The following is a 27,528-nucleotide window of genomic DNA, read 5'->3' as shown; positions in this document are numbered from 1 at the left end:
CCACAAACAGTGACACAAATCAGTGTTCAAAATATCCCTGATGCAGAAAATAAAAAACACTTTCATGAGAAAAGTGAGCGTGGTGGGAGCAGTGTAAGACTTCAAATTCAACTTATGCTCACGTTTACAGTACAAGACAAAGCTGAACCGCACATGGATTCAGCATTGACTAAAAACTACTCTACCATCATCTATTAGTGCTTTTGTTCCTCTGTTATCCAACATTGTGTTGCTGTTTCTGTGCAGGCTGTTACTAAGAGTTGCCTCATAAAGCTGAGGGTCAGACCTGGATGTGTTAGTGTTAGCACAGCAGAGCAGACCATGCGTGAGTTCAGGGTCAATAAATTACACAACTGGTGAACTCTTGCAAAAAAGAGAGAGAAAATAGAGAGGTGGTGGTGGGTGGGGAGGAAATAAATAAAGAAAATATGAGGCAGAAAGTTGAAGGACGATGAATTGAAAAAAGGCTCATGGCTGCCTTTGAAAAAAAACATAAGAGGCATATTCAAAAGACTGAGATACATAACAATGAAGAAAGAGGAAAACAGAAAAGATGGTTGGGGGGAATATTAAATGCGTATGTGTGTGTGTGTGTGTGTGTGTGTGTTTGTCAGGAGAGGAGAGAAATAGAAAAAGAGAGGAGACAGAAAAATGAAGAGGGTGCAGCTGGAAAAAAAAAGCAAATGGTCTCTTCTGATATGTGAAAATAAAGGATTGGGAGATCTGGGGAGACAAACCAAGACAAACAAACGCAATTACAACAGAAAACAAAAAAATGCAAAGAATCACGCAAGGAAACAGAGGAGTAGAGAGGGGGCAGAAACAGAGACGAAGATGAAAGAGAAGAAGAAGAAAGACCGCTTGTTGTTTTTCAGAGTTGGTCTGTCGCAGCAGAAGCAGAGCTGCTCCCAATCTCTCTTCTCATTTCAATGGATGGCTTTAATTTCCTCTCTCTGAGCTGCAGTGTCTCTTTATGGCGACACAATCTTTATTTAAGATGACACTGTCTTTAAGGTGGAACTATATTCCTATAAGATGACACAGAGTCTATTTAAGGAGGAACAGTTGTCACTTTGATTAAATGTTTTTTAGAAGGATACACAGTCTGTCTTATCCACTTTTTTACAGTGGTACAGATGTTCCTTAGATGTCTCGGTTCCTTTTTAAGGTTATACACTGGTTCTTTACATGGACTCAGTGTTAAAGGATAAGGCTGGTGATTTTCTATGTTTTTCTTATTGTTAACGAAGCTCATGATCAGAGCCAAACCAACAATCCTACTTACAAGTATTGTGCATGTATCCAAAGTCTGATATATCTTATTCCTCTGTGCCGTAGACCTCCAATGATGTCCAAAAACTATTAAAAACATGTCATTGCTGCACTGGATCACATGTTCCTTCATTACGATAAGTCTGGGCACGTTAGTTAGAAACAGCTCCAAAGACTAATACTAGTGATCATGATTTTTAGCCTCCAGAGAGTAGTTCTGTGTAAGGCAGATGCCACTGAGCATGTGCAGGAACACGGATCTGTTTTCAGTACTTTGTTAGCTTGTTGTGCTACATATCACAACCTCATGACTTTGTACTAAAGTTAAGAAGAAGTTAAGGCTTCAGATACAAACAGTAGATCAATTTATTGTTGGTTTGGCTCTGCACATGAGATTTGTTGACAATAAGAAGAATAGAATAAGAAATAGAAAATCATCAGCCATATCCTTTAAGGACATATTACCATTAACGGGACATAACATAGACATTTATACTGTCATCTCCTCTTCAGTGATGCAAATTTGCAAGTTTACATTCTGCAAGAGGAGAAAAAGAGGAGGGACAGAGGGTGGTTGATGGCAGATAGGTAAAGGGTTAAATAGACGTATGAGAGAGGGATGGATGATGGAAGACAAGCAGTAACCCACAGAGGTTAACCTACTTAGTAACCGGGTTATAATACGCTTTCTCCAGTAGGCTTTTTTTTCAGATTTCCCCAGGTAGATTTGTCCTGGAGAATTCAGATTACTCTGCCTTGTGGATGTGTAACTGGGTTTCTAATCACATGTGCATTAACGGAAGATCGCAGATGGAAAGCACAGCGTGGAGAAGCTGAATGAAAGGAGAGACCATTACACAGAGTGATCCTCATATTTAAAATAATTCCATCTACCTAAACTAAACTAACACAAAGAAGAACTTTGTTTAATTTGTTTAATTCATCTACTTTCATTCTGTGTCTTGTCTGTCTGTCTGTCTGTCTGTCTGTCTGTCTGTCTGTCAGCAGCGTCTTCTATCCATAATACAGTTAAAATCAGTAAGACACGCCTTGAAAAAAAGGCTGAGGTAGAGGAGAAATGTGGTTTCTGATGTGCTGCATGTACACAAGGATTTACAGAAACCAGGTCAATACGGTGCATGTAATCGCATTCCCTGATCATCCGCGTAACCTGGTTTCTCTAAATAACCTGGTTACTTAAGCGCATGTAAACACATTGACGGAAGCAAGGTTGGAAAAACATTTATGAGAAACAGATGACAGAGAGGTGGACGGGAGGAAAGATGAAAAGAAAGAGGGATGGGATGGAGGGAAGTTTTGGGAGATGTGAAATATGTAGAGGAGGGAAAGAGATAGAGGATGTATGAAGCAGCCACATGGGATTCCTGATGAGCGGTGAGCCATATGGTGATGATTCAGCATGGCAGCCTGACAACCCCTGGTTTAACCCCATTCACACACACACACACACACAAATAAAACTCTGTACAGACTGTAAACCATGCATCAAGTCTTGAGTCCAGCCCTAACACATGCTACAGTGAACGTTTACCATCCATCATGGCTGTAACTAGACGGAGATGCAGCAGCAGAGCGTGAGCCAAGATTTAACCCAATCAGGTGGCAGCGTGCGTGTCGGCCATCTCACCCAACCAAAACCAATCTAAAGTTATTTGAGAGGTTTATATTGTCCTCGACCTTTATACAAATGTGCTGTACCAACAAGACCATAAAGTGATTTACCGAAAAAAAAGGTCTCCTCACTGTTTGTTTAAGCTGACTAGAAAAAAGGAGAAATATCAGCAGGATAATACGAACTGAAACATCATGTCCCTTGTTAGAGGAAAAGTGTTTACCTGATACATTTTTGTTTTTACAGGAAATACCAGTGTGTATAGTGCATACGTACTCAATAGGTAGACTTTGGTCCCCATCAGGACCGAATAACAATTTAGTCCGGACCAAGAACAGAATTTAACCGCAACCTGACCACTTTTGAGTGACACGTTATTCAGCCGCCCAACAGTCGTCACAGTTATTAAGGTTAAAAAAAATGCATTTAAGGATGACTTGACCAGGAAATGTGCGTTAATTTTGCCCAAGAGAAGTACGAGACTATTGTTCTTGATTTGCAATGAAACAGGGGCCATAATGAAGAGTGGGGACGCAAAACGCCACTATGACACTAAACATGGCTGCTTTGAACAACACTATCCTCTAAACATGAAGAAGAACCACAAAACTGAGCCAGCTGAAGTCGTGATATGAAGAGTCCGGCAGAATAACTGTAAAATCAAACATTTTCAACAAAGAATACAGTGAAGAACTCAAACCGCAGCAGACTCATTAATGATCGCACCTTTTTATGCTCAAGTTTAAGGACTTGGTTACACAACAACGGTGTCACGTCTTCCATTAATACATTGTACTGAAATATCATCATGAAATGCACCTTTACTGGACCGTTGATGCAGTGGAAATTTATAAAGGGGCACCTCTAAGACTTGTATTTGAGTACCAATGGTATAGTGTAAACACAGATCCATTAATATTAGATTCTTGTGTTTTCAGTCGAATTTCTTTGCTAGTTTTGATGACATCTCAAAAACACGTGAATACAATTTTACTGGCATTTGTTAGGAAGGGTGAGTCATAGCCTTAGGGACAAGTGAGTAGGTTGTGGAGCAGATGCAGGAGAATTTGGGCTATTTAGTTGTGACCTCATTAGAAAATTTGGGGAAAAAATTCTGAGGACTGAGTTAGCTGCATTTAATTCCCTCTATTCTTCTGTAATTATGATGCTAGAATTTCTCCAATATAGTAGATTAAGAGTATGTGGTGTGTTGTACTGTACCTTGTTTGATCAGTAGCAGTAGCTTTCCTCTCTCCAACTCCAGACTGAGGCTGAGTCCTCCATGCCCCTCTGCATGCAGCAGTATCCCAGAATTCCTCAGGGTTTTAAACTTCAGAGAGACGACCTCTCTGGACATGCGCTTCGGTTTGGGACTCAACCTGAACACCAGACTGCTGCTGCTGCTGCCGTCCAAACTCACCACATCAGAGGCTGAAAACAAAAAAAAAAAAGAGACATCAGTCAGGATTTTGAAATCAAATACCAATGAAAAGTTTACACAGAAAGGACTTTCAGCGTTAAACAGTACAGATATACTGTCCTTAAGTTGGGCATTTTAACCAAGACCAACAGATCCACCATAATCATATACAACCTGACCAAGTAGAAACATCTGTGTTTGATCTTGTGTTACTATCATGTCGAATATTAATAAGTACATAAGTCCGTCAATCATGTCCCAACATGTTCTGCCCGTTATTGTGATATTGTGGTTGCAGCAGAGAGTATGACAGACAGACAGTGAGTGGAATCTGTATTCTGTTTATCACTTTCCATCAATAAATTCCACATTAGCGCATGTTGCTCGCTGTGGGTCTGGGCTGAGGTGAGGGTGAGGGTGAGGGTGAGGGGAGGTTAACAGTGTGTATGTGGAGTGTGGTGGATGTACAGCAAGCAGTGAAGAATAGACTGCAAATACTGAATTGTTTAAAAGAGTAACTGCCGAGTTCAGCATCAATTTCCTATCAGCAGTACAACTAATTTCTCTGACTGAATGCTTTTTAATGAACTTGGCAAGTCTTCTACTCCCTTACACCAAAGCCTCACACAATCACACAACCACTTTGCTTGCACAAATGCACTTATTGCATTGTACTGTGAATTTCTTGCTGATTGTAGAACAGCAACATGAAGCTCCAGAGCACTGAATCATCCTCTGAATGTAAAGCTAAAAAACTACTCTATATACTCTATAAAACATACTGACATATCCATCTATACACTGAAATTTCCTCTTGTGTTTCCATCCCTCCACTGCAGTCCACCAAGGTAACACGGTACAAACACAAAGAGGGAATTCGCTACTAAAAAGACTAGCTTTTGAAGATACACACTTCAGCATTTTTACACAGAATAAAGACTGTGTTTTTCAGTCATAATGGAAAAGACGACCGATAAAACTTTGAAATGTAAATATGCGCATATGAGTATTGATTTAACACAGACTTGAAAAAGTTGCGAACCTTTTTATCTTTTAACTTGCAAAGCCACAATTTACTGAACCAGAATTTTTAAAAAGCCTATTTTTGCATTGCTTTCTCCAAAAAGAGTGTTATTCCAAAAAACTATTTGCAGCGACAACATCACTTCTGGCTCAAATCACTCAGAATCAAACCATAATCTCCACAAATGTTAACTCACCACAAAAGTTTATTTTGGCTCAAACTGTCCTCATACTAACATTTAATCTGTGGTTTTAAAAAAAAAAAGTGTCAACTGTACTGTTGGCAAAACTTTTACAAGATCTCACAAAATATGAAATGATGATTTCAGAATATTTTCCTCCCTTTTGGGCCTCTGTAACTTTATATGTCATATATGTCATGTCATTAATGTTCATTTGTTGTATTTCGTACTTTTTTAGATACCTTGTGTGAACACCAGTGGTTGTTTTCTTTAGTAAAAAATCTAATTTAAAAAAATGACATCATATGTTGACAGCAAAAGAAAACATGGCTGTTTGAATTTCTCTTGTATTGCCACAATAACTGAGCAACACAATGCTTTGAGATGTGATGCATTTTTCACACTGTGGTAAACAGTTTGCTACTAACAGCTATATTTCACCTCCCTTCACTATATTACATTTGTTTTTCCACGCAGGATGCAGCTGTGCATGCTACATTAGTTTTCCACAAGAAACACCACAAGTCTTATCCAGCCGTCACACTGGCTGATATACATATTACACTCATATATCTACTGTGTCCTTAAACAACTTGTGAATATTTCCAAACCGCTACGGCTATTTATCAAAATCCATCTTTTAAATGTTTTTTCTAATCCACCTTCTCTCAGAGGAAACAGCAGCATACACCGTTTTAAGGGACACTCAATGGGTTTTATCATAAATCATCTTTCCACTTGGTGAAATAATATCATGAATAACTGATGAGAGGATATTCTGGATTTCAATACAGAGGTAAGAAAGTAATTTAGATACAGAGTGGGTGTTAAGGTGACGATCACTGTGACAAACCAAGAGGCTCTGGGGGTGGCAATGTCGGTCTGTAAGTCTGCTGACACTTTGGTCCAGAGTGAAATAATCCAACAACTATTTGATGGATTGCCATGAAATTTTGTACAGACGTTCATAGTCATCAGAGGATAAATCCTACTAACTTTGGTGATCTCCTAACTTTTCCTCAAGTACCACCAGCAGGTTTTTTTTTTAGCTTTTAGCGAAACATCTTGATGTGTATTGGATGGACTTCCATGAAATCAGCTATCCATATCCCATCTCACACATGCAGTCTATCCCTGAAATGTTCAGGAAAATTTCCGGCATTGGGTCATGTGTGAATGGGAGCATATGGGATTGATATTCTGGGAAATCTGTACCACCAGTTTCCCTCCTCAAAGACCGAGTAACATTTTAGGAAAACTGAAAGCAGTAACATTGTAGGGAAGGGCACGCAAAGGGTTACCTCCGTCCGGCAAAAGACGCTTTCACGTGGAACGAGGGAACCAATTACAAGACTTGACACATGGGTGACGTACAGTGAGTTGGGTGGTGCTTGGTTTTGGCTTGTCTACTTTCAATATGGCGGCCATGCTAAAATATGTGTCTGGAAACATTTGAGAAATAGGCAATACAGTAACATAATCTTGACTCATATTTGATCAGGACTGCCTGGTTTGAAAGTTTGATCTGAGTTTAATGAGTTTTGCCTTCTTCTGTTCAGTTTTATGGTGGTTGGCATCCATAAGTGTTGCATTACCGCCATCTGTTGGACTGGCCCTCGCCACATCTATTCTGGCATTGCCATGGCATGTGTGAAAAGGGGCAAGACGGAAATGTTCCTGAATGTAGCTGCATGTGTGAATACTGACAATCACTTGCAGTGCCTGAAAGGTTATGCCAGTAATTTACTGGGAACTATGTGTGAAATAGGGTCATGATTCCCAAATTCTCTCCTCTAGCACCACCAGTAGGTCAAACTTTTCACTTTTCCAGTGAAATATCTCAACATCTACTGGATGGATTGACACAAAACTGGATTGGCACAGTCATGGTTGCTAGTGGATTTATCCTAAGGACTTTGGTGATCCCCTGACTGTTCCTCTAGTGCCACCATGAGGTTCACATTTGTTGTTTTACATTAAGTGACGTCTCAATAACAATCAGATGGATTGCCATGAAATTTGATACACACATTCATATCCCCTTCAGGATAAACTGTAAAAGTTTGAGTGATCAATTAACTTCTTCACTTCTATCTAATCCCATCTTCTGATCAAAATGGTTTATAGGTTTATAGCTAAATACTTACAGAACAAATGACTTTCCCATCAGCCTCAGCTGTTCCCAAGTACAGCCTAACAGATCTACTAGCATGGCTTTGGACTCCAGTGTTACACTGTTTCAGTGTAGTAGCTGTTCAAAGCAAATGTACTTATTTTATTTTCAAAGCTTCCTATCTGACTGCAGCTTCTCAGATGAAAGGGAAATGTAAGCGCCAGAAATAATATAGTCACTAACAGCTGTGGGTTGAATTCCAAACATAAGAAATCCAAACATGATTTCCAAACATGGAAATCATGTTTGGAAATCATGTTTACACATGCATATACATTGTTGGATAAACGTATTTGAGCATCTATGCAAATGTGTGAAGATGTTTTTTGATATTCATGACTATGCCGTGTTTTGATGAGGCACAATAACCAATAACTGCTGCCATGTGGGCAGGATCAGGGCAGAGACACAGCAGGGAAACTACCGCTGGGAGTACAAATATGACAAACACCTGCTCTTTTAGCAGAATGTGCCGACTGCACGATTTTACCTCATACTGAAAGTTCAACTGAGTCCCGAAGAAGATGAGGAGGAGTCATACTTAGCAAAGATGTCATGCTCATCCTAAACCCTTAGGAGATAAAAGTAAACCTTTTAAAATGTATCTTACGACTGAAGTAGCGGTGACAGATTTGTTATATTCTGGATATTGGCTAAAGTAAGACAAGTGATATTTGTTCTTTTTCAGCACAATGGAGCGAGTACAGATAAAAATTGCTGTGTGACTTTGAAAAATATGTAATGTGAATAAATTAAACAATACATCTTGGTGGAAAATACAACATCTTGGTTCAGTTTCCTTGTGGTGATGCCAGGTCTGATAATGCCAATATGTTGTGTAATCTGAGAAACAAAGGAAACTGTTAAGACAATATGTTGTGTGTGTGTGTGTGTGAATGAAACAGTGAGATACATGTTGTTACTTCATTGTTAGTAACAGAGGTGAGAGTGTAAATCAATTGTGAAATCTGAAAATATGAAAATAAAAGGCTGCCAGGGAGCGTTTGTTGCTCTTTGTCTGTATCAGTGATAAATCACACACAATTAAACTGACTAAAAGAAGTGTGATACGTAATGAATGTTTCTTTTCTCTTCTTTTGAACCAAATTAAATGTTATATACAGATTTATTTAGTTGTATGTACTTGCATTTTTTAACCCTCCCAGCAAATTTAGTATCTCTAACTGAACAGTAGAGATTTCGGCGGGTCTTTCTGGCTGGATGGCAGCCCTGGAGAGTCCAGTCCAGGCCCATAAAAGACAAGACTTACTGTAAGGACATCCGTAGGTCTCCAGTCGGAGTCCGATCCGCCCGCTGGGATTCCAGTCCAGAGGAATGAGGCGGAGGAAACGAGCAATCGCTGGCTGCTGCAGCTTGTACTGAACAACGCTGTCTGCGTTACTGTTACCTGGAAAAGACTGAAAAAACACAAGCACAATGGAAAAATGTTAATTTAGTATCTGCTTTACTGTTACCTAACTCAGAAACACATATAAACACACATATACTGTAAACATGGTAATTCAGATCTATTTCTGAAATGAATAAAAAACAAAATACCTTATATAAAACTAACCAAAGCTATGTTGGACAATTTAATTCAACTAAATCTGTTTGTTGAATATAAATAATTTCAACCAAAACATGTATTGGCAATAAAATATAATAAAATAGCATAATAGCCAAAGACATTGACACAATTTGTTTGATTTCAGTCTGTCACATCTTTATTTAGGGAACTATTCAACATCATGCATTTCAAATATATTGCTCTTTGTGAAAGGTATATCGTCACAGTCGAAAGTTGTTTTTTGTGTGTTGATTGTTTGCCAAACTTTGAGCAGGCTGGTCATGGGAGAGAGACTAGAGGAAGAGGAGGAAAGAGTGGCGTGCTGCAGATGGCGTAACTGTTTTTGTTGAGACTGTGATGGATGCCTTGTTGTTGGCAACAGAAAGCATTCAGTGTATGTTGTGGCCTGTTAGTAGCTGGTAAAGCCATAAAGCTTAGAGGTAATTGAATCCCCTACACCAAACAACAAATCATTTTACCATGACAAAACAAACACATAAACTGAAAGAATTATTTGGAAGTGGTTGCTAGTCTTCCTGGGGTCCACACAACAACAGCGACAGTACATTTAAAATCACACTGATCAATAAAACAAGAAAAAGCCAAACAAGTCAAATATTGAGATCTGAAAATAAGTTAAAAAAAACTTTGAAGAGGTAGACAATACAGTAAAAACAAAAACCAAATCGTCAAGAAAGAAACAAAAAGAAAATAAAAATAATCAGAAAGGATCAAAAACCGCAATAACTAAAAGTAACATCTGTGCATGATTCATCAGCTTTCGTTTTAGTGACGTTTTGAAAGAAAATCTACTTTTGATGTGTCTTTTGATTCCAGGCAGCTGAAGCTCTACAGAGAACCGTTCTCATATCATACAGTTTGTTTGTGGACTTCGACGAGTATTATATATCGAACTCCTACCTTTCCTTATAATACAGCGAGGTGAAAGTGATTCATAACTGAAAATGTCAACTATAAACTTAGAAAAGGTCATATTGAGTCTGGAGAAGATTTCAAAAGTTTACCATTTAGTAACTTTTCAACATTATATCAACTTGTACAAAACATTCAAATAGTGATTTTTGTCTTTAAAATACTTTATTCTTTGTCCAATGATTTTTCTATACTGACTCAATGACCAAAACATCAAAGATAAATGCTTTTATAACATCAGAGGTGAAGGATACTTGATACTTGATGATGTAACTTCATGATTTAATCCACTTCATAAAGTGCATTTCGTCCTGCCTGCAGATCTATTCGTCCTCTGATCACAGGATTTGATTCTCTTGGCAGAGCATCTCTATAGATACTTGGTTTCAGTATTGAGGTCAGTAGAATTTAATAAAAAAAAGAGTTGATTTTATTTCGATGTATGGTACTGAAGGTGCAGTTCACTGCATTCATAGAGGCTGTTTTTGATGAACAGATGGAGAATGAAAGACTTGAACCCCTTTTAACTGTAGTTTAACACCTTTTCTGGTCTGGCTCTGTGGAGATTATGCTCATTAACTTGCTTTGTGCTAAAATCTTCCTGTAAAATTTGGAGTAAGAACAGAGAATTGATTGTCTGCTTCCTTCTGACTCTGGGCTGAATCTGTGTATCTCTTTTCATCTCTCCCATCTGGCAATCTATCCTAATTACATCCCTTTCTTGAAGTTGACATGCAGGTTAAGTGGCTCTCCCGCTGCTGAATAAAAGCTTAGACACATAATTAACTTATTAATTCTTCTGTAATCACAAGAGAGTGGAGTTGGATCTCTCTCATATAATTGTTTTTAATTGAAAGGGGTGGAAAGTGTCGAATGACAACCTTGTAACGCCACTTTTGGTGAATTTTCTTGTTTAAATTGTAAGTAGACAGTTTACATAGTTGCCTGTGGGCTGATGACTTTTATCTCATTTTAGCATTAGAAACATTAAAAAAAAAAAAAAAAAACTCATTAGAAGCTAAATTGCCTAATTTCACAGCAAACTCTTCTCCAGTATATCATGCTTGCATGCATGTGCAACCCTTTCTCCTAGAAATTATGTTTAAATTTGACTAAATTGCAACTGCAAATACGTATTACTGGAAACATAATGCTGGCTGAATTACGATTTATTTTAACATAATGAGAAAATGCTGTTAATTCCCACATTTGGCAAGTTGCAAAAATGTTGATACTGAACATATGAGTGAAATGTTCAGTGACAACGTAGCTCTTTTTCTTTTTTTCTCAGGATGTGAACCCAAGTCTGTGGAGCTACAGTCCTGCATCTTGTACACCCACCAACCATCCATTCATTCAAAAATCAGGATCCAGACAGTGATCATGCTTGCCAACGCAGCATAGTAACTGGGAAAATATAGTATATAAACAGAATTTCTAGGAGACAGTTTTGGCATATGAGACTAACAACTTTAGTCATAAATTAAACTTAGTTAAGCTTAAGTCTATTCAGGAAAACAATAAAGGCAAAACAACATTGTTTACTGTCTTCCAAAATCAGAAAAATGATTAATATGACACTTTTCTGATATGATCAGGTTTAGGCAACTAAAACTGCTTGGTTAAGGGTTTGAGAAATATCATGGTAAATAAGGTGGGTAGGGTGCACAAGTACAGGTGCCTGACAAAAACAGCATACTAAGGAAATTGGGAAGTAGCAAAAAAGTGAATTTTGCAAGCTCCCAAAATGTTTGATTTATCTTTGTCAGGCAAACATCCATCTGAACACAAAGCATATATATACACAGACAACAAATGACAGCTTCACCTGTAATTAGATCACATGATACGAAATAATTCCCATAATAGGGAAAGTTTGTGGCCATTGTTAAAAGAAGCTAGCATTGACTGTTGGTTGGTAAACAGAAGTTGTTTTAAGTTTTTGTATCTTTGCATATGTGGCTGTGTGACACAGTTACTATGAAACACCAAAAAAAATAAGACACTGAGCTTGTCGTTTGCTCAAACACTGAGCCAACTAGCAGCTCCTTCGACTCAACAAATGACATTGAGGAGAGGACAGAATCTCATTTACTTTTAGGGAGATGCTTCAACAGCCGCCTTTGACAGGCAGTGAGAGGGAGAGTGAAAGAGACATGGAGAGAGAGATTAACTGTGAATGTAAAAGACAGAAAAGGAGAAAGGAATAAAGAGAAGGGATGAGATAAAGGAAAGAGCATCAAAGGGAAACGACAGACGAACAAAAAAAGTGGAAAGAAAATCACATAGTGAGAAGAAAGAGGTAGAAAAGCAGTTCAGAAAGAAAATGAGAGGAGGAAATAAAAGGGGGGAAAGGAAATGTGAGAAGTAAAAGTTAAAAGAGCTTGCTTCTCATCCTCAGCCCTCCAGCAGCGAGGAAACAAACACATAAAGAGGAGAAAGACAATAAATAAAAGATGGATCGCAATATCTCCATGAACACACAGGCTTGTGACGAAAGATAGAAAAAAAAGAAGATGGACTGAGAGAGAAAGAGGAAAAGGAGAAAACCGTATATTGTCTCTCTGGTCTTCAGCCCAGTAGTGGTTGATCTAACAGCTCTGCCATCAACTTTCTCCTCTGACAGACTCTCTAAGCCTAGCTGACTAATACACAGAAGTTCAGAAACACTTTGAAATGTGACTGCAGTTTTTGTAGAGTGTCAGATCAACATGTTTTAAGCCGTAAGAAGCTGTGAGAAGCTGTGAGAAGCTGTTCTTGGCGCTCTCAGAGAAGAACCTCAGTGCTGAGATTAGCTGGATTCTCTCCATATGAAGAAATTGCTTCGCCTGAACTTCTAATCAAAAGCTCCTCTCTGCAGCACTGTAACAAATCTGCATTCACTCTTCGTAAGTGTCCATACTTTCAGAGGGAAAACATTTCCTTTTTTTTTCCATGTTTGTTGCATTATTTGATTTGGTATTAGACTCACAAGGTCACAAAGACATAAAGGTAAGAAACTCAAACATATTTGAACTGGCTCACTGTGATGACAAGATCAATACTACTTAGCATTCAAGTGGCTGTATGTTGAACAATGTACTGTCACCACAGTGGGACAAATATAAGTCTAACATGACACTTGTGCGAGGGGAAAACACTGAGGGGAGGTGCTGTGTCTTGGATGCGATGCCTCACTGCCTCTGCTGTCCATCCGACTGATTTTTTCATTAATCAATCTTACAAACGCTGGCTGAGCTTTTTCAAAGCCGGGCTCAGGTGTGCCATGAATCTGCCATGTTTTACTCACGATTGGTGGTGGAAAGAGTATAGTGATGCCCTACTAATGTAGAACCACTATTATTAAACTGATCATCAAGAATCAATCTACTACAGATATTCCTCGAAAAACTCTACTGCAGCTTAAAACATACTTAAGAGTAAATGTTACTGAGTTAGTTTACAGAGAGGAGAAGACTGCTCAGCCTAGATTCTTCTCATTGGGAAAATGACAGTAAATCCAACTGAAATCACATTTAGTCATCCTTCTTGTGATTTTTTGTATGTCAACATGTGTTTTTAAATGTTATTAATAAATATTTTTTAATAGTTTTGTATAATTAGAATGGAGAAAAAAGGGTCTTTGGAGAAATATCAGAAATGCTCCTCGTCTCAGCCAGTTATCCATTTGTTTGATTGACATCAGCTGGCAGGCTAGCAGTGCTACAACATACTGAACGGAGACAAAGTAAACAAACTACTGTCGCTGTAAGTCATGGACAGACAGTATGTTGCTGCCAGGGATTTTGAAGAGCAACAACCAAACCAGTATCTGACCAGACCAAAGTAACAAATTTGCAGGTATGTTTTCATGCTGTTTAACGATAGCTTATTAGCTATTTAGCCTGCTAACTGACATTAGCGGTGCACTTCTCCACAGTGAATGTTTGTTTGGTGGCTCATTCAACAAGCTAAGGTGCAGGACAGGACTTGTGTTCATGTTTGTCAGTTAAGAAGGAGACTTTAGCAGGAAAGCTAATGTAGGTTGTTGTGTTGTGTAGCAGGATGCTATCAGGCTCAGTGTGACCGTCTGCTCTGTCTATGATAGAACGACACCTTATTGTTTTATGCAAAGATTTGATTTGCTGTATGGAAATAAGGACTCCAGCTATGTAAATGGATGATGGAACGGTATTTAATCAAAATAATGTAAAACTAGCAGGCACAATCATGAAATCAAAGAATTTAAAATATAATTTTCTCCCTTTTGGTTTGTGATTTTTTTCTCAAAGGAGAACACAGGACAAGTGATTTACAGAGCAGATAGGTATGCTGTAGTAGATGTAAAAGGCAATTTAATTTCAGTTGGACTTAAACTATTCTCATAGCCTTTGGTTTGGCCTGAAAAATGGTCAACTTTTAGCCTACTTGAGGTGCTACATCCTCAGGTGAAGAGATGACTTAAGTCAAGAGTTTGCTGCCTGTCGAAAGGTTGAAGGTGCACACAAATACTTTGCATTCATGTCTGAGGAGTCAGTAGATAAAACTTGTGAAAATGGAAGTTGTAAACCTAAATTTAAGGCTACCGTAATAACTGATTTACGTGCATGATTTTTAATTATGCTAATATACATCTCTGTCTTTACATTATCTATAATTTTGATAAAACCTAATAACTACATATATTGCAGAGTAAAGTATGTTTTTAATAAATGTATAATTTATGATGTATGGATTTACAAGCGAATTACAAAGTGATCAAAATGATTATGATGATTCCTTGTAACAAAAATGTAACAGCTTTAACAAGTACAGTTGCTGAATTATCAAAGATAATAACTGTCACAGCTCCACAACAAGTGACTAAGTGGACCTTGAGTTGAAGGGTTGTTGTTTTTTTTTTGCCAACTGCTTTTTCCAAAGTCAAGAATGATCTGCCAATCTCACGTTCTCAGCCAACATGGACAACAAGTTATTAAAGTGTTCAGAAGAATGCAAAGTCTGCTGATGAAGATACAATCGAAGGCTCCTAACATGCAAGTATGGACCTTGAGTTTAGATTATTTTGATAACTGTGTCGCACTTGTTTACCACCTATTTTTGTGTAACATCTGTCAAAAATGGGCACTGATAGTGGCAGATAAAGCTGAAATCAAAGTGTTTAACATCTCTTCAAATAGCAAAAGCTAAAGACTGACATAAAAGACAAGAAAATTGAAGTATAGACAAAAAATATGACCTTAATCTTAGCTGACATCCCCCTTGTCTCAACCAGCAAAGTGTTGCTTGACTGCTTCTCTGTCCATTATCAGCAGCTAAAGTGTTTGGCAACAAGTCTGCACAGTCAGCAGAGCTCCTTCAAAGGTTCATCCATTACAAATGAAGAGATATACTCATGATGACTGAGTTTATCTGCACAGAATAGATCAAGCCACATAGACAAGCACTGCTCGACACTACATCACTTCATATGAATTAAAACAGGGTGGGATATGAAGTTTATTGATCCCAGGGGGGAGATGGAGTCGTTGCAAGAGCAAACACCAAAATAAAGTCAGCTGTATGAAGAGATGAGGGTTACAGAAATAATGTAACTGCTGTTAATTACAGTAAAGTGAAATGTGACTGTAATGACAGTGATTTTTTAGATGCTGATTATTACATTAACCTCACTTTTACACTGTTTTAACGGTATTGTTTACTCTGGTGTATACAGCCTTATATTTTCTCTGTGGTGATGCAGTTTGTACACTGCACTGTTTTGATGGATGGTGATCTGTATAACTCCAGTATGGACTTACCCCTATACTGTCCTCCTGCCAGTACTGTTTCCAGTTGTGTCCCGTGTCGCTGAACATCAGCAGGTACGATGTCAGCCAATCAGAGCTGCCGTAGCGACCCTGCGTCGCGACAGCTGTGATCTTGGTCCGCTCACCCAGGTCGACCTCCAACCATTGATACCTGTCTGAGGTGAGAGGAGACCAACCTCCAGCTCCTGTATAGAGAGAGAGAGAGAGAGATAGAGAGAGAGAGAGAGAGAGAGAGAGAGAAAGCAGCATACATGAGTGATTTATTACATTTCCATCTGTCAGGGAGGAGATGAAATAAGCTTTGGTAGATGCTGAAAAATGAATTGTATTGCTTGACCTTTCATTCTGAACTGAAATCACACTTTTCTGTTATGAAAGCAGAATGAAGAAAATTGATTGAACCATAGCAAGCGTCTTTAAATCCATTCTGAAGCTATAATGGGATATAAATCACACTTCAGGAACTTTCCCGGAGAATTTAAATAACACAAATTGCTTTGTGACTTGCAGTGGCATTAGGAATTTGTGTGTTTTCATATCTCACTGAGATACTTATGAAATGAAAAAGATGAGAATGAAAATGCAAAAACAATCAATGCAGTCAAATACAATAATCGCTTTCAGTTTTCAAAGCAACACAACAGTTGTTACTATGACATGGTTAGTACACCATTACTGCTGTGCGTCTTTTAAACACCTGCAAATTAACTTGTGTGTCAAGGGGGATCAATACTGAAATGCAAAACAACAAATTGATGACAAAACAGAACAAAATATTAAAACATGCCCTATCTCATAGTAAGAAATAATTAAAACCCTTCCCATACCTGTACTGTACCAACTCACACCAAAAAATATAACTTATTGTTTAAGTTAATATGCAGCTTTGTTGATGAGAAGAGCCTATGTGTTCTTAATGGAGGTCAAAGGAGGATCGTCAGCTGCTGTTTAACACCCCTGAGTTCGCCTACTGCACATTCATACTAATGCACTTCAGTAGAAACAGGAGCAAACTGCATAAGATGGGTATAAAAGTGTTAAATATTCTGTTCATCCCAATAAAATATTGTAGCATGTTTGTATTGACTCTGTTTTTCTGTAAAAAATGTCCTGTAATCCTACTGTAACAGACTTCTCTATGTTTGCTATGTGTATATGGCTACATATCATTTATTGAGCTACCCGGGTCAGACCAGGACGTCAGTTGGACCACTCAAGGATATACAATATATTAATATGTTCTAGACATTTATGATGTATAAAGCTGCACACTGTGTACATAAATCTATAGTTAAAAAAAGGGCCTGTTGATGATTGCAACAACATATTTCAAAGTCGCTGGAATGCCCAGGGAGGACATCTGGGTGACCACCAACAAAACATTGGTCCAACTCTCATTTTGGCAGTATTTTTGAAAAATTTCCAGACTTCTTGAGGCAATGTTCAAGGTTATAGAAGCTCACGATGTCTGCTGGGTTCAGACAAAGAGGCAACCGCTGAGAGAGGATGACAGTGTGTGTGTGTTTGTGTGTGTTTGTGTGTGTGTGTGTGTGTGAGAGAGAGCATACACGCTGCTTACATTACATGTTGCCTGTTTTATATGTGGGGCGTGCTGACAGAGGTCTGTCTGGGTAGATAAACCAGGGTTGATCGAATGGGCTGCTACATAGTAATGACGCTTCAGATGCTGAAAAGACATGTGGTGTGTGTGTACGCATGTGTGTGTGTGTGTGTGTGTGTGTGTAAGAGAGAGGAAATGCTTTGTCAGGCCAAAACGACGCCTCAGAGCTCAAACACCAGATGGACAGATTCTGAAGGAGGAGGCTGCTGACCGGTTTCCCACTGGGCACACACACACAAACACACACATACACACACACACACACACACACACACACACACACACACACACACACACACACACACACACACACACACACACACACACATACACACACACAGAGCAAGTGTCAGAGAGCTCTATAAAGAACAAAAACACCAAAACCCATCTTAAACGCCACTTGACTTTTGGAAAGACAACACAATTTTCTGCTCTGTCTCTCAACGGCACTGAGGCAATATTCTGTCCACCAGCTACATTACAAGCAGTAAGTCATGTCCTCAGGTTTATAGCTATTCTCCTCTGTATATATACAATAACAGTGGAGGGACTGAAAAAAACGCTTAAAAACTGGAGGTTGCTGTTGGCACTCAAACTACATAAGATCCAACCTCACTTATTCTCTCAGCGCAGCTTCAATAGTTTTGTCTTCATTAACTCGAACACTTGCAGATTAAGCTATCTTCACGACACTGTCATAAAATTTGCAGTGGATACAGTATTCGTAGTTTCCTGAGGATCATTTGATAATCGCTTATCTTTCGATTTTGATCGTATCGCATCCATCCCGAGGTCTTTGCATTGGCTAGCAATACAATCAAAATCCTTCTCTTGACCTTCAAATCCTAAACCGGATTGGCTTCCTCTTACATCTCCAGTCTTATTACTCCATATACTCCATCATGCCCTTTATATTCTCTTTATGCTGGTTATTTAACGGGTCCTCTATGTAACAAAAAATCTTTTTGCCCAATGAGCTCCTTTTCTTTGGAATAAACTTCCACTGCGTATTTGGAAGGAAGGCTCTGTTGAAATATTCAAATACAGAGTGAAAACACATCTTTTCTCTCCAGCCTAGTTTCACTTGCTGGAAAAAGCAAATCATCAGCTGTAAACACAGGCTCTTCTGGTCTGCATGCTGTAAATCATTTTGTCTGATTTCACGGGGAATCTGACCCAGTGGCAGGCATTTAGAATAACTATATAGAAAAAGCCAATCTTCTCACTGATGGTGTCTTTTGCTTATGTAGGTCATATAGAGGCATCATGAGACTGTTTCATAACCACTTAAAAGTCCCTTGTAGTAACTTTAAATAAAGTTGAAGTTGAGGTTGGAATTGACTAGCATCTCTGTTACATCAAAATTTGATCCCTTTTGCATAAAGTAATGTAAGAATTAGGCGTGCAACTAACAATGATTTCCTGTTTTTCTTTGGTTGATGATAAATGATGATCAATTAACTGCTCAGACAGTTGTGAAAAATATCCCATTACAGTTTCCCAGAACCTATTGTGATGACTTCAAATTGTATTTTTTGTGGCACAAACAGTTTAAAAATCAAAGATCTTCATTTTTTTGTAATATAAAACAGAGCAAAAAAACTGGAACCAGCAAATGTTTAGCATTCGTGCTTGATACATAACTAATCAATTATTAAAATGGCTGGTGATCAATTTTCTGTTGATCATCTTATTGATTAATCTACTTACTGTTTCAGCACATTTTTTTCCAGAATATTTGCTGTAGATAATCATGTTTCCCAGAGGATAAGGATACAAAAATATCAATAATAATTTGTGATGAAATTTACTGAGCACATGCATGCTATCTTTCCTTTTCATGCCAAAATATTAACTTTGCACACATAGAAATAAACAGAAAGCTTTATCATATAATCTAACCAGCAGATTAAAGCCATTAAATATGCAAAACACATCCATGCTCCCAAGGTTGATTTCATTTGAAGACTTGATGACTTTTAATGACTCTGTCTGGTGCCTCCATTTATGGATTGACAAACAAATAAAGAAGGTGACAAACGTCATTTCATCATTTAGTCTCTACTGACAGTCTTCTTGGATTGTTTCTTGAAACGGCTAATTGTGATGACTAAGGTCTATCTGAAAGCCTCATTTATGTGATGACCTTGTACTAGCTGTATATTACAGAAAAACAGGAGGAACTTCAACAGCTTTTGTAACAAAAGGACTCTGAACAATGTCTGGTGGCAGGCAGAGGAGAAAATCTCAGCAGTGAAAATGAATCAGTGTCGGTCTGGTGGAGTCTGATCTTTAAAGAGCTAAAGGCCAAAGCTAATAAGCACTTGACTAACAGACGTGTCCAGTGACAGCAGATTAGAATAAAGCAGACACTCTGACCTTTACTCATGAATATTTGACTGGAGAGGAAAAGAGAAAGAGATCAGAGGGAAATGACTCAGAGACCAAGAAGCGTTACAAAGATTTACTGTGTCCAGCCCGTCGATATAAGTGAAACTAATATAATTGAGGTGAACTGATGGCTGATGGTTTGAACACTTTTAGTCACAACTGTCACTTCAAATCAAAGACAGCTCCCTGATTTCTTTTCCTCTGTGTCTCTCATGGTGCCACACGGAGAAAAGTACAGGTTAATGGAGGTCAGAGGTGTGACATCACTGCTCTGATGGCCAAACAGAGGATGAAATTATCAATCGAGCTTCGGGAACAGTGAGAGCCGGTCCCAGTGGGTAATGTGATAATGTAAAACCAGCAAGCTACAAACTGAAACTGTGGAGTACAGCATATGCCACGTTATACATATGATATTTTGTTCAGAAGTAAAGTTAAAAGCAATTTACACGTCTCCTCATTGCTGTGCATGATGATTCAAACTGTGTCATATATAAATAGTCAGTATGTTTCAACTAAAGGGCTTGTTGCCCTCTCATTCATATGAATGGGGCCAGTGCTTTGACGCTGGGTCATCCAGCAAAAAAGCTGAAGCTGGTTCAACTTTTGCTGCAACACAACATGTCATCATCCAGCCAATCACATACATGTAAGTGTGCATTCCTGATGGATACTATGTAACATGAACGCTGTGTTCCTGCTGTTTACCTCACAATCGTCGCAACGGAAGGTAAAATAATGGCTACTGCTGCAATAACTTTCCAGAGTTGTAAAATCCTGTTTGTCATGATCATAAAATCTGCAGCTCAGCAGCTTGGTAATGACTGCTGGTCAACATAGTATTTATGATCCGCAATCAAAATTAATGCCTGTTCAGTTACCTGACAACAGAAAATATGTAAATCAGAGCTATATTGTGACCTCGACTGCATTAACGGCATAGGTGGTCACAAAGTGAGCCATCTTAGCTGTCAATCGTGCATGGTTTAGCAATCTGTGTGCACAGGTTTACCAATCTATTCCCACAGGTTATTAATCTGGGCTATGTAATAGAGGAAGGTGAAGGGACAGTAAGACAGTAAGGAAAACACAAGAGAGGTAGAAAAGAAACTGAGACAGACAATTTGAGAAACAGACAGGAAGTAGGACGGAGAGACAGGCAAAGGGATAGAAAGGCAGCTGGAAGGACGTGTAACAGGCAGGCTGTTATAAGTGTCAGGTCCAGAATGAGCACTGGTCATTTGCATGAGAATATAAAGTCTGGAGGGTAATTTCAGCAGCCTGATAGCATGTCAGTCGGACAGAGTCCAACAGGAAACTAATGGACTTAGTGCAGCAGTGACAGCAGCAGCAGGGTGGGGAACACTGCAGGTTCTCTGCAGGTGAAGGAGGACAGATTTTTACTTTTCCAAATGCCACGCCGCAAAACTGGCAATTCACAAAAGACAGAATATCTTATTTTAGAATGATTAAACCTTACTTCTTCTTATCCAAGATAAACAATCTTGTCAAGCACGATTTGCATTACAGATTATTACACCTGTATATATAATAAGGTAGCTAGTCTTGATATGATATAGTAAGATATTCAATCCAGGAGGAACTGACAAAAACTAAGTCTGTAAATTTGAAAATAAGTCTGGATTGTATAGAATCAGACTAATCTCAAAACCAACATAACTAAAAACAACACCTCATGTAGGTTTGTTTATGAATTTGAAGGCAATGTCATCACTGGATTAAAGGAGAAATAGTAGTATTTTTTTAACCTTGACCTTGACCCTGACTATGGCACATTCTAACTTTATTCTCACAATAACATGAGCAGGATGCAGCAGGAGCCTCATAAACCAGTCTGACCAAAAGTAAACAAAGAAATTAGCCGCGGTATTAGCTATTGTAGCTAACTGGATAGGGATCTACATACATCCAGGACAAGTTACCTGCTAATCAAGCTAGCTGTGGTTGGTTTACATGTGTAAAGCTGTGGGTCACTGTGAATTTAGCATTTATACATGCAGGAGACATAGAAGCTAATGACAGAAGATGTTTTGTGCCTGCAAGTTTCAGAAATGCAATGAGTTTGCCGTTGTCACGTTTGTCTGGTCAAAATTATGAGAGACTGGACTAGTGTTGAGAAAAATGACACTGGATTTTAGAAATGTCTGTCCTAAATAACTTTTTTATTATCTATGTGAGAATAGATTGCTTTTGGAAAAACAGTCTGTTGAGATTTGAGTGCTACTGTTGTGGAACTTTCTGGAGGCCCTGAAGGACGACTGAATATGGAGATCAATACCTGACTATTTGGCCGTTCTTGCACAGTCAGTCTCAACTTACAGGCTCCTATTAAAATTCCACCTTTAAATCTCACTCTTTGGGAAAATGATTACTGTGACACAATAATTATTTTCAAGTCTTTTTCAACGTAATTGCAGTACTGATAACTGTCAGCGTCACCTGCTGAAGAAAGAAAATGTTTAAACACAAAGACTGCTATTAACATTTGGCAAGAAGACAGAGCTGGCGAAATTAGTTCTTACCGACGAAAATGAAAATGTGGCTGCAGACGGGGTGAAACTAATGATGACAACAGAATTCAGACTGTACAGAAGGACAGAAGAAGATGGACAGGCACAATTATGATGAATGAAGAGTGGAAGTGGAAAACGGAAGAGGTGGAAACCAAGACAGATGGAAAATGAGAGAAAAATGGGACACTAAGAGGAGCAGAAAAGGGTGGGAGGCAAATGAAAGATAAAAAGTGAGAATGGGAAATTCACACAGAGAATAAGAGACACCAATGGGGAGACTTAAATTGTTGAGTCATTCACCCTCCAGGTCCCTGGTAAAAGGCGCATTCATCTCCAATCAATAGCCTATCAGGGCTTTTTATCCACTTTTGATGTCAAACTCTGAGCCATCAGGCCACTGTGATCAGCTACATCGGGTTAAAGTCTGAAGCACAATTTTAGGTCCTCTGGTCTCACTGCAGATTCCACTGCTATAGAGAAAAAGGGTAAAAAAAAAAAAAAGAGGTTGTTGGCTGTCATACAAATGTCAACATTTGTATTCAGACAAGCCAAAAAAAAAAAAAAACCTACTCTCTTTATGTCCATGGCAATGTCACCTGTCCTGTAAGTTCGCTGGTCGGACCGTCCACCACTTTGGTCCTGACTGAAATATCTCAACAGCTATCGAATGAATTGCTGTGACATTTTTGCACAGATGTTCATGTTCCCCAGAGGATGAATCCTACTGACTTTGGTGATCTTTTGACTTTTTATTCTGGCACCACCAGCAGCTTGACATTTTTGCTGCAGAGTGAAATGTCTCAATAACTAACAGATGGACTGCCGTGAAAATTTGGTAAACACATTCATGTTCCCCTCAGGAAGGATTGTAATCCCTTTTCAATACTTTGGTTTTTATGATTAAATACCAGCAAAACTCATGAATATCCCATCAACCGTAGCTGTACTTTGTGTTTAGTGCTATTTAGTGAAAGTCAGCATGTTAATATGCTGAACTACATTGGTGAACATGGTGAGCATCATCGTTTTAGCATTGTCATTGTGAGCATGTTGCTGACAGTAGAGTTTGGCTCAAAAATATGGCTGTAGACTGTTCAGCCACACTCCGACAGGATTTATTTCTCTAGGGCAGATGGGGTAACTGTAACATTACCTGACTCAGTGATTTTAATCCAGTCCAGAGTGTATATGTAGGTCATTTTTCACCCCCTCCAAGGTAATAATTACAGCCAAAATTACCTTCTGTCTTTTGGCAAACTCACTGGTCCTCTTGTAATTTAAATCCTGTCCGGAGTGATGTTTTATTTTAAAGTCTATTTAAAGTGTTTTGTTTTGGGTTTTTTTGCAGGAAGAGCTGCTTGTCCTTCTACTACAAAAAATGTTTTTGCTAATATGATGAGATGGAAACATGTTAACACCAACATATTGGCCTCTTTAGGAACTGATATGACAACAAAAAAAAGCATTTTTAGCCTATATTTTTTACATTTTGGCAAGTCGATGCCATTGAAGGTATGCTGAATTAGTTATTAGCAGTTCCTGTTTGCAGTGTATCCATGGATGTACAGACAACTTCAACTGGATTACTTTGATACTGAAAAAAACTTAAAAATGTTTTTTTTTTCATTGATTTACAAGCATATACAATATATGGAAATGTATTGGTGATAATGATATCCTTGGGAGGTGTAAGTCACACTGAATGATATTAGTATGTGTTTCATGTCTGTGTGTTAAGATAAAGATTTTAATTTAAATTGATTTCTGACTCAAATTCACATCACGCACTATCTTTACCTCACCTTCGACTCTCCCGTGTCTCCCGTACAGACCGTCTCCTGTAAATGTCGCAAAGGTCAAAATGCCATCTGGAATGATGAGTTAAATTACAGAGGAGCACGGCGAACATTTATTTCCTCAAATCTCCCTGTAATGTTAATCATGTCCGAATGGGGCTTTAGTCTTGTTAGAATATCTTTGAAGATTACGGTTTTTAGCCGAAAGACACAGACTCAAACCAACTCCAGTGGTTAAATCAAGCCAAAAATTCATCACTTTCATGCATATACTATTTGCATCCAGCTTGGTTGTTATTAGAGAACACAGACTGTCTGACTGTGTTTTTATGTTTCACCATGATGCCCTGATTTATTAGATTTACTGAATATTCAGTTTTTCAGCTAAACGATGTGTACTGTATCAGCATGTATAGCATCATCAGATATGGTGCTATGATATATTGGTACACCACTATCGTTAATCATAGATATCAATCACAACAAGGTTAAATATGTGTTTCAGCTATAAACATGACTGTCTGATTAAATCCCCTGTAAAGATGCAATGTGGGCTGGGCAACATGGACAAAATAATGGCAACAATATTGTAGGGATGACTATTGGTGCTTTCACAAAATACTTACACAATGAGATTTTTGATAAATAATCATCAGTAATGTGCATATAATGACTAAGTGGGTAAAGGCAAATAATAGAACAGCTAGAACAGTCTGATAAGTTCAGAAAATTACATCACTTGACTGTAACGCAGCCTTTAAAACCAGGAAAAGGCAACACTTATGCCATATCATGATATTACAATATCCAAAAAAGACGATATCTAGTCTCATATTACAATATCAATATAATATCGATATATTTCCCAGCCCTACATGGTATTCCAAGACTGATTATCTTTGCTTATTTAGTAGGTAAATGAACTGAGAGTGAAGCTGCTCCTCACAGAATAACTGGAGGAGAGGCGTGGAGCGTTAGCAGCAGCAGCAGCAGGGGCAGGATATGGAAATGAGATGGAGGCATTCATTTATTCATCGATTTCCTCAGCGAGCACCTGGGATCCCTCTCTGGGATCCTCCACCATCAATGTTGCTGTGGAGGAAATGCGACAAATACACACACACACACACATACAGTTTTCCTAATCTACCAGCTACAAACTGGAGATTAGATTAGAAAAATGGATCAGTGTTACCACTGTAATGAAGTTATTTGTAATGCCTTATTTTGCTGTCAAAGCAACAATAGATGATAGATAATCCTACAATCATACTGTATATCGTCAAGCTGTTGTCCATCACAACCCAGGAGTTCTTTTGTGATTAAAGGAAAGGTTCACAATTGTCTTAAAACAACAGTCTTTAATCATTCCTCCTGTTCATACTGGCTATTAAAAGATCCCCTTCAAGTAAGTAATCTGTACTTATAAAGTTTTATCCAGTATCCTTAAATAATCCTTTAACACCAACCCACCTGGATAAACCATATTTTTACCATTTTAGATGTTTACTCTTTGATAAGACACGCTTTTGGAAAGTTACCACAATAACTGAAAAGACAGGAGTCTAATCTACAGATATAAACAGTCTATTACATGTTCATATTCAACCCTCTCCCCACAAAACAAAACAACACTATAGGTCGTAAATTCAGTGGCCAAAAACAACCTATAATTATGTTTGAGTTACAGACGCCATCTAGCGGCTGTAGTAATTATGACACAGGTAGGCGACGTTCGGATGACGTCAGTATAAGGTCACGACCTTATGAGGAGGGGGCAGGTTGGAAGGATGGCTGGATAGTTAGTTAGATGGCGAAAAGAAAGCAGCCAAAGCTGCAAGAGACCAATGTTTGCTTCCCATTTCCAACCACGAGTGTCATCTTTTTCAACCATCAGGACATTTTACCGCATTTTACTGCATTCATAACCGTAACGTGGTGTTTACTGTTACCGATCGTTGCCACATTTAACCACATTTCAAGTGACCATTTTAACCCAAACCATCATCTTTCACTAACCCTAACCAAGTGGTTTTTGTGCCTAAACCTAACCAGACCCTAACCACAGCTTTGTCACACCCTAAAACATTATTTTTAAGCAGCATATTACTCTCTAATGGGTCATTCTGGAGTGCAGGTACAAACAACGTATATAGTCATTTAATTTGGAAGACTTATTATATTCATGTACCTTTTTATAGCACTAACAGCAGTGGTGGAAGATGTATTGAGATATTTAAGTAAAACCAGTAATACCACAGTATAAAAATACTTTACAAGGAAACGTCTTGCATTCAAAATCTTACTTACACAAAAGTAAGATTTAGATTCCTCTGTTGCATTTCAAAAAGAGTCGAATGTCAGTTTGACATATTAAAATATCAACTACAGAATGCAGAGACAGAGGACCACAATGTGCTTGTCAGTCCACTGTTACCCAAAGATCAAAGTCACGTCAGTAAACAGAGAGAGCAGGCCGGCAGCATTTAGCGACAAGAAGAGTGTTTGCTTAAAGTCTCGACCATCAAACAAACCGAGGACTGAGTGATGTTCTGCAGGCTCAGCTTCCTTAGTTTCCTGGGTGGTGAAAATCATTCAGATCCAGATTAAACTCATCTCACCCTCCCAGCTGATTCTGGGCTTTGATGTCGGGATAAAGCGGTGAAGCCCGTTCCCTGCAGAAAGCTCCACAACAAACCATGATCTTCATTTTGTTAAAGCCTCACATCAGCATCCAGCACAGGACTCCCTGCTGGGTTTTTATGTCAGACGAACAAACACAACTCACATTTATCCTTCTGGCATAAACCTTCACTACAAACAGCACCTATAGAGAGCAAAGATGGGAGCTATTGCTTGTTCTTTTTTATTTTTCTTGTTCTGTCTTCTCCCTCAGAAATGATTCTGATCCTCTGTCTGTCTCTCAATCACCGGTGAGTTATCTGTTGTGAATCCAGTAAAAAACTTCCCTGTTTGTGATGTTTTGTGCTCTGTGTACTGAGCTTAACAAAAGTCTCTCCTGCGCTCCTGAGCTACACTGCTGCAGAGCAACTTCTCAATAACAGAGAAAACATTTGGCACCACTCTGCTAGAGTCTGGTAAACATTTTACTGGACTCAAGGAGAAGCTTTTAGGAAAACAACACAAACAGACTAATCTAATCTAGGCCCCAGTACACGGACAACAACAAT

The 27,528-nt window shown here is 38.5% G+C and overlaps 1 protein-coding gene across 3 annotated transcripts in view; it reads right to left on the bottom strand.

Moving 5' to 3' along the window:
- LOC122993073 (contactin-associated protein-like 4) overlaps positions 1–27,528 on the bottom strand; it is a 135,141-nt gene that overhangs the window by 72,913 nt on the left and 34,700 nt on the right. For all 3 annotated transcript variants that reach the window (XM_044366932.1, XM_044366931.1, XM_044366930.1), the window contains exons 3-5: positions 15,987–16,180; positions 8,974–9,121; positions 4,127–4,336 (exon numbers count right to left, since the gene is read on the bottom strand). In XM_044366932.1, coding sequence (XP_044222867.1) covers positions 4,127–4,336; positions 8,974–9,121; positions 15,987–16,180 — 552 coding nt within the window. The remainder of the gene's footprint in view (positions 1–4,126; positions 4,337–8,973; positions 9,122–15,986; positions 16,181–27,528) is intronic.

Source organism: Thunnus albacares, chromosome 12 (genome assembly GCF_914725855.1).
Source record: "Thunnus albacares chromosome 12, fThuAlb1.1, whole genome shotgun sequence".
NCBI classification, from domain to species: Eukaryota; Metazoa; Chordata; class Actinopteri; order Scombriformes; family Scombridae; genus Thunnus; species Thunnus albacares.
Note: the sequence above shows the minus strand (reverse complement) of the source record. Positions and strands in the feature narration are given on the sequence as shown.